The 8,465-nt window shown below is 48.6% G+C and overlaps 1 protein-coding gene across 1 annotated transcript; it reads left to right on the top strand.

Annotated features, from left to right (window-relative positions):
• Positions 1 to 253: 253 nt before the first annotated feature.
• AKT1S1 (AKT1 substrate 1) lies at positions 254 to 7,171 on the top strand. Its single transcript, XM_072921399.1, has 4 exons — positions 254 to 487; positions 2,181 to 2,249; positions 4,424 to 4,584; positions 7,035 to 7,171. Exons 2-4 carry the CDS (start codon positions 2,192 to 2,194, stop codon positions 7,158 to 7,160), a joined length of 345 nt encoding a protein of 114 aa, XP_072777500.1. The 5' UTR covers positions 254 to 487; positions 2,181 to 2,191; the 3' UTR covers positions 7,161 to 7,171.
• The last annotated feature ends 1,294 nt before the right edge of the window (positions 7,172 to 8,465 follow it).

Here is an 8,465-nt window from a genome sequence, read left to right as displayed (position 1 = left end):
TCACCCCAAAATCAGCCCCGAAATCCTCCCCTAAATCCTCAATTTTCTCCCCAAAATCCTCAGTTTTCACCCCAAAATCAACACCAAAATGCTCCTTTTTCACCCCAAAATTTTCCCTTAAATCCTCCCCAAAATCCTCCGTTTTCACCCCAAAATCCTCCCAAAAATCCTCAATTTTCACCCCAAAATCCTCAGTTTTCACCCCAAAATTTCCCCCAAAATCCTCCCCTAAAACCCCCCCAAAACCCTCCCCTAAAACCCCCCAAAATCCCCCAAAATCCCCCCAAAATCCCCCCAAATCTCCCCTGGGACCCCCCAAAAACCCCCAAAACCGCCCCAAAACTTCTGCCCCAAATTCCCCCAAATCTGCCCCAAAATCCGCCGAATTCGCCCCAAAATCCCGTCCGGGACCCCCCAAAATCCGCGACCCCCCCCCGGAGCCCCCCCCGGACCAGGGGGGAGGGGGCGGAGCCCAGTGACGTCACCGGTGAGGGGGGAGGGGAATTTGGGGGGATTTTGGGGGATTTTGGGGGTGATTTGGGGGAGGTTGAGGAAATTTTGGGGAAATTTTGGGGGGATTTTGGAAATTTTGGGTGGATTTGGGGGGATTTTTTGGGATTTTGGGGGATTTTTGGGGTGATTTGGGGGAGTTTGAGGGAATTTTGGGGGGATTTTTTGGGATTTGGGGTATTTTGGGGGGAATTTGAGGGGGGATTTTGGGGAGATTCTGGGGGGGATTTTTTGGGATTTGGGGGAATTGGGGGGATTTTTTGGGAATTTTGGGGGATTTTGGGGGATTTGGGGGAATTTGAGGGAATTTTTGGGGGGATTTTGGAAATTTTAGGGATTTTTGGGGGAGTTTGGGGGAATTTTGGGAGAATTTTGTGGTGGTTTCGGGGAATTTTGGTGAATTTTGGGGGATTTGGGGGATTTTTGGGTGGATTTGGGGGAGTTTGAGGGAATTTTGGGGCATTTTAGGGGGATTTTGGAACTTTTGGGGCGATTTGGGGGATTTTTGGGGATTTTGGGGGAGTTTGGGGGAATTTTGGGGGATTTTTTTGAATTTTAAGGGATTTTTGGGCATTTTGGGGAGATTTTGGGGCATTTTGGAAATTTTGGGGAGAGTTTCGGGGGCATTTTGGGGAATTTTGGCAAATTTTGAGGGAATTTTTGGGAATTTTGAGAGGATTTTGGGGTGATTTGGGGAATTTTCAGGGGTTTTTGGGGCATTTTTGGGGGATTTTGGAATTTTGGGGGGATTTTTGGGAATTTCAAGGAGATTTTGGAGAAGTTTGGGTGAATTGGGGAATTTTGGGGGATTTTAGAGGGATTTGGGGGATTTTGGGGATTTTTGGGAGGATTTGGGGAATATTGGGGTGATTTCGGGATTTTTTTGGGAATTTTTCTAGAATTTTGGGGAGATTTTTGGATTTTTGAGGGGATTTGGGGGATTTTGGGTTTATTTTGGGTTTATTTTGGATTTTGGGGGTGTCCAGGTGGAATTTTGGGGGAATTTTGGGGAAATTGGGATATTTTGGGGGAATTTTGGGTAATTTTGGATTTTCAGGGGGGTTCCGGGGGATTTTTTGGGGGAATTTTGGATTTTTGGGGTAATTTTGGATTTGGGGGAGGGGTCCCCAGGGAATTTGGGTTTTTTGCGGTAATTTTGGGTTTGGTTGTGGTCCCAGCAGTACTTTGGGTTTATTTCGGATTTTTTGGGTAATTCTGGATTTTGGGGGGGGGTCCCAGGGTAATTTTGGGTTAATTTTGTATTTTTTGGTTAATTTTGGATTTGGGGGGGGTCCCGGGATAGTTTTGGGTTAATTTTGGAATTTTTGGGTAATTTTGGATTTTGGGAGGGGTCCCGGGGTAATTTTGGGGGTGAATTTCGGGTTATTTTGGGGGGAATTTGGGATATTTTGGGGTTATTTTGGGTTTTGGGGGGGGGGGGTCCCGGGGTAATTTTGGGTTAATTTTGTATTTTTTGGTTAATTTTGGATTTGGGGGGGGTCCCGGGGTAATTTTGGGTTAAGTTTGTATTTTTTGGTTAATTTTGGATTTGGGGGGGGTCTCGGGGTAATTTTGGGTTAATTTTGGATTTTTTGGTTAATTTTGGATTTTGGGGTAATTTTGGGGTAATTTTGGGGTCCCTGACCCCCCGTGTCCCCTCCCCCCCCCAGGGCTGTTCCTGATGGACGAGGAGTGGGGGAGGGGCGGCGAAGAGGCGGAGCCCGAGTGGGACAGCGACGGTGGGGGAGGGGCAAAATTTTGGGGGTGGGGGAGGTAAAATTTGGGGTAACATTTGGGGTGGGGGCAAAATTTTGGGGGGAGGGGCTAAATTTTGGGGTAAAATTTGGGGGAAAGGGGGAAATTTTGGGCGGTGGGGCAAAAATTTTGGGGTGGAAGGGGAAAAATTTGGGGTGGGTGAGAAAAATTTGAGGGAGAATCAAAATTTGGGGTAAAATTTGGGGTGGGGGAGGGGCAAAATTTGGGGGGTGGAACCAAAATTTTGGGGAGGGAGGGGAAAAATTTGGGGGTGGGGCCTCAAAATTTGGGGTAAAATTTGGGGGGGAGGGGCAAAATTTGGGGGGAGGGGCCGAATTTGGGGGCGGGGGAGGCAAAATTTTGGGGTGGGGAGAGAAAAATATGGGGGAGAATCAAAATTTGGTGTAAAATTTGGGGTAAGGGGGGAAAATTTGGGGTGGGGGAGGGGCAAAATTTGGAGTGGGGGGAGAAAAATTTGGGAGGGGAACCAAAATTTGGGGTAAAATTTGGGGAGATTTGGGGGGGAGGGGGAAAATTTGGGGGGGAGGGGCAAAATTTTGGGGGGAGGGGCTAAATTTTGGGGTAAAATTTGGGGGAAAGGGGAAAATTTTGGGCGGTGGGGCAAAAATTTTGGGGTGGAAGGGGAAAAATTTGGGGTGGGTGAGAAAAATTTGAGGGAGAATCAAAATTTGGGGTAAAATTTGGGGTAAGGGAAAAATTTGGGGTGGGGGAGGGGCAAAATTTGGGGCTGGAACCAAAATTTGGGGGTGGGAGGGGAAAAATTTGGGGGTGGGGGCTCAAAATTTGGGGAAATTTTGGGGGAGAGGTGAAATTTGGGGGGGAGGGGCCAAATTTTGGGGTGGGAGGGGAAAAATTTGGGAGTGGGGGGAGAGAAATTTGGGGGGGACCAAAATTTGGGGTAAAATTTGGGGAAATTTGGGGGGGGAGGAGGAAAATTTGGGTGGGAGGGGCGAAATTTGGGGGTGGGGATTCAAAATTTGGGGGGAAATTTGGGGTGGGGGAGAAAAATTTGGGGGGGGGAACCAAAATTTGGGGTAAAATTTGAAGAAATTTGGGGGGAGGGGTGAAATTTGGGGGGAGAGGCCAAATTTGGGGGGAGCGGGAGGCAAAATTTTGGGGGTGAGAGGGGAAAAATTTGGGGTGGGGGAGAAAAATTTGGGGGGGGAATCAAAATTTGGGGAAAAATTTGGGGAAATTTGGGGAAGGAGGGGCAAAATTTGGGGGTGGGGAGGCAAAATTTTGGGAGTGGAACCAAAATTTTGGGGTGGGAGGGGAAAAATTTGGGGTTGGGGGCTCAAAATTTGGGGTAAAATTTAGGGAAATTTGGGGGGGAGGGGCCAAATTTGGGTGTGGGGGAGGCAAAATTTTGGGGGTGGAACCAAAATTTGGGGGGTTGGGGACTCAAAATTTGGGGTAAAATTTGGGATGGGGGGCAAAATTTTTGGGGGGAGGGGCGAAATTTGGGGGTTGGGGCAAAATTTGGGGGGGTGGGGCGAAATTTGGGGGTGGGGGAGGTAAAATTTGGGGTAAAATTTGGGGTGGGGGCAAAATTTTGGGGTGGGGGGAGACAAATTTAGGGGGGGAACCAAAATTTGGGGATTTTAATGGGATTTTAACGGATTTTAAGCCATTTTAACGGGATTTTAAGCCATTTTAATGGGATTTTAATGGGATTTAAAGTGATTTTAATAGGATTTTAAGCTATTTTAACGAGATTTTAATGGGATTAACGGGATTTTAAGCGATTTTAAGGGGATTTTAACAGGATTTTAATGGGATTTTAAGCAATTTTAATGGGATTTCAAGCAATTTTAATAGGATTTTAGGCGATTTTAATGGGATTTTAATGGGATTTTAACGGGATTTAAACTGATTTTAATGGGATTTTAATGGGATTTTAACGGGATTTAAACTGATTTTAATGGGATTTTAATGGGATTTTAACGGGATTTTAACGGGATTTTAATGGGATTTTAACGGGATTTTAATGGGATTTTAACGGGATTTTAATGGGATTTTAATGGGATTTTAAGCGATTTTAACGGGATTTTAATGAGATTTTAAGCCATTTTAACCCGTTTTAAGCCTTTTTTTTGGTTTTTTTTGTTTTTTACCAATTCCGTTGTTCTCCCCCCAGAGAGCCCCCCCGAGGAGGGGCCCCCCCGCAGCCCCCCCGGGCCCCCCCTGGCCCGTTCGGTGCCGCTGTCGGTGCCGCGCTGGACCCCGAGAGCCCCCCCGGGACCCCCCCCGGGACCCCCCCCGGGACCCCCCCCGGGACCCCCCGGCAGCGGCGGCAAGGTGGGGGAGGGGCGGGGGGAATTTGGGAAAATTTGGGCGGTTTTGGGTAAATTTGGGGTTTTATGGGGGGTTTGGGGGGGTTTTGGGAGGGTTTGGGGGGATTTTGGGGGGTTTGGGGGCGTTTTGGGTAAATTTTGGTTTTTTTATAGAGGGTTTTGGGGGGGTTTGGGGTGAATTTGGGAAAATTTAGGTTTTTTTGGGGGGGGGTTGGGGGGGTTTTGGGGTAAATTTGGGGTTTTGGGGGGGGTTGGGTAAATTTTAGGGTTTTTATAGGGGGTTTTGGGGGGGGTTGGGACGAATTTGGGAAAATTTGGGTAAATTTGGGGTTTTATGGGGGGTTTGGGGGGGTTTGGGAAAGTTTGGGGTTTTTTATGGGGGGTTTGGGGGGGTTTTGGGGGCTTTTATTGGGGGGTTTGGGGGGGGTTGGGGTAAATTTGGGGAAATTTGGGGGTTTTATGGGGGGTTTGGGGTAAATTTGGGGAAATTTGGGGTTTTTTGGGGGGGTTTGGGGGGTTTTATGGGTAAATTTGGAGGGGTTTGGGGTAAATTTGGGTTTTTTTATGGGGGGTTTGGGGGGCTTTTATTGGGGGTTTTGGGGGGGTTTTGGGGAAATTTGGGGAAATTTCGGGGTTTTTATGGGGGGTTTGGGGGGTTTTGGGTAAATATGGGGTTTTTATAGGGGGTTTTGGGGGCTCTTATGGGTTTTTTAGGGGGGGTTTCAGAGGGTTTGGGGAATTTGGGGGGGTTTGGGGTGAATTTGGGAAAATTTGGGGGTTTTTTATGGGGGGGGTTTGGGGGGTTTTGGGTAAATTTGGGGAAATTTCAGGGTTTTTATGGGGGGGGTTGGGGGGGTTTTGGGGTAAATTTGGGAAAATTTGGGGGGGTTTTGGGTAAATTTGGGGTTTTTGGGGGGGGCTCAGGGGGGTTTTGGGTAAATTTGGGGAAATTTGGGGTTTTTATGGGGGGTTTGGGGGGGGGGGTTGGGTAAATTTGGGTAAATTTGGGGTTTTTATGGGGGGTTTGGGGTGAATTTGGGAAAATTTGGGTTTTTTAGGGGGGGGTTTGGGGGGTTTGTGGGGCTTTTATTGGGGGTTTTGGGGGGGTTTGGGTAAATTTGGGGTTTTTTATGGGGGGTTTGGGGGGGTTTTATAGGTTTTTTTATGGGGGGTTTGGGAGGGTTTGGGGAATTTGGGGGGGTTTGGGGGGGTTTTGGGTAAATTTGGGTTCTTTTGGGGGAGTTTTGGGGGGGTTTGGGGTGAATTTGGGAAAATTTGGGGGTTTTTTGTGGGGGGGTTTGGGGGGAATTTGGGAAAATTTGGGGGTTTTTATGGGGGGTTTTATGGGGTTTTTTGGGAGGGTTTGGGGAATTTGGGGGGCTTTGGGGGCATTTTGGGATTTTTGGGGTTTTGTTTTGGGGGATTTTATGGGGGATCTTGGGAGGGTTTAGGGGGGGTTTGGGTGAATTTGGGTTTTTTTTATGGGGGAGTTTTGGGGGCTTTTATGGGGGATATTGGGGGGTTTGGGAAGTTTTTGGGGGCTTTTATGGGAGGATTTGGGGGGGGGTTGGGGGATTTTGGGAGGATTTGGGGGATTTTGGGTAAATTTGGGTTTTTTTATGGGGGGTTTTGAGGGCTTTTATAGGGGGTTTTGGGGGGTTTGGGGGGATTTGGGAGGATTTGAGGGATTTTATGGGGGGATTTTGGGGGAATTTGGGGCAGATTTGGGGGGGTTTGGGGGATTTTGGGATGCTTTGGGGCATTTTGGGGGGTTTGGGGGATTTGGGATTTTTAGGGTTTTTTATGGGGGGATTTAAGGGGATTTTTTGGGTTTTTTTATGGGGGGTTTTAGGGCTTTTTTGGGGAATTTTGGGAGATTCTGGGGGGATTTGGGGGGGTTTTGTAAATTTGGGGTTTTTTATGGGGGTATTTGGGGGGTTTTATGGGGGATTTTGGGGGGGATTTTGGGGGCTTTTTGGGGATGTTCTGGGGGCATTTTGGAGTTTTGGGGTTTTTTTGGGGGGGTTTTATGGGGAATTTTGGGAGATTCTGGGGGGGGTTTGGGGGGATTTGGGGGAGATTTGGGGGGATTTTGGGTAAATTTGGGGTTTCCTGTGGGGGGGTTTGGGGGCTTTTATGGGGGATTTTAGGGGAGTTTGGGGGGAATTGAGGGATTTTGGGAAGATTTTGGCGGCTTTTTTTGGGGGGTTTGGGGGGTTTTGTAGGATTTGGGGGGGTTTTGAGTGAATTTGGGTTTTTTTATGGGGGAATTTGGAGGATTTTGGGGGGATTTTATGTCGCAATTCTGAGGCTTTTTTTGGGGAGGATTTACATCAAATTTGTTGTTTGTTTTTTTTTAACAATTCCCACCCTCCCGAACCCAATTTTTGGGATCATTTTGGGGTTCATCCCCCCAGACCCCCCCAAATAATCCCCAAATTTCGGTCCCCGCAGGCGCCGCCGGACCTGGAGCGCATCGCGGCCTCGATGCGGGCGCTGACGCTGCGCGGGGGCGGCGACGGCACCGAAATGTTCGGGGACCTCCCCCGGCCCCGCCTGCTCGGGGGGGACCCCCCGTGACCCCCCAAAAATCCCCAAATTTCCCCCAAATCCGGGAACCCAAAAAACCCAAAAAAAATCCACAAAAAAAGCCAAAAATTCCTCAAAAAATCCCATTTTTAACGCCTTAAAATTAAGATTTTTCGCCCCTCCATTGAGTTTTGGGTGCCCCAAAAAATGGGGGGAGGAGCAAAAAATTTTGGGGTTTTCAGCTCGAAATTTTGGGGTTTTTCCCAAAAATTTGGGGGTTTCAGCTCAAAATTTGGGGGTTTTACCTAAAATTTGGGGGTTTGAGGTGTTCAGCACCGAAATGTTCGGGGACCTCCCCCGGCCCCGTCTGCTCGGGGGGGACCCCCCGTGACCCCCCAAAAATCCCCAAAATCCCCCAAAATCCGGGAACCCAAAAAACCCCAAAAAACCCCCCAAAAATCCACCAAAAACCCAAAAAAATCCCATTTTTAATGCCTTAAAATTAAGATTTTTCACCCCCCCATTGATTTTTGGGGTGCCCCTAAAAAATGGGGGGAGGAGCAAAAAATTTTGGGGTTTTTCCCAAAAATTTGGGGGTTTTCATCTCAAAGTCTGGGGGTTTCACCCCAAAATTTGGGGTTTCATCCCAAAATTTGGGGATTTTCCCTGAAATTGTGGGGTTTTATCCCAAAATTTAGGGGGTTCAACCCAAAATTTGGGGATTTTCCCTGAAATTTTGATATTTTCCCCAAAAATTTGGGGGTTTTCAGGTCAAAATTTGGGTGTTTCACCCAAAAATTTGGGGTTTTCATCCCAAACTTTTTGGGGATTTTTCCCCAAAATTTGGGGGGTTCGAATGTTGGGATCCCCCAAAATTTGGGGGTTGCCCCTCCCCCACCGAGTGTCTTATTTTGGGGGGGTCCCTCCCCTCCCCCCCCCCCGCCTTGCACAGAAATTTTGGGGACCCCCCCCCAAAAAAGGGGGCGTGGCCTTTTAAAGGGGGCGGAGCCAACCGGGCTTTGATTGACAGCCCCGAATTTGGCTCCGCCCATTTTGTACCAGAGATGGGCGTGGCTTCGCGGAGGCCCCGCCCCTTTATTTTTCTCCAAAGCTGATTGGGTTACGCCCGCTGAGGCCGCGCCCACTATGCAAATAAAGCGATGCAGTGTGCTGAGCGTTGATTGGTTGAGGCGCGGGAGGGGGCGTGGCTTAAAGCGGCGATGCGCGGGTGGGGCCCACAGGGGGGGGAATTAAAAGGGCGATGGAGCCCCAAATCCCAAAAGTTTTTTGGGGCGCCCCGAAACGTTTTGGGGGTTCAAGGAGCGGAACCAAAGAAATTTTGGGGTGAAACGAGTT

Source organism: Taeniopygia guttata, chromosome 37, assembly GCF_048771995.1.
Source record: "Taeniopygia guttata chromosome 37, bTaeGut7.mat, whole genome shotgun sequence".
In the NCBI taxonomy this organism is placed as follows: Eukaryota; Metazoa; Chordata; class Aves; order Passeriformes; family Estrildidae; genus Taeniopygia; species Taeniopygia guttata.
The sequence above is the reverse complement of the archived record's forward strand: the minus strand, read 5'-3'. Positions and strand labels throughout refer to the sequence as shown.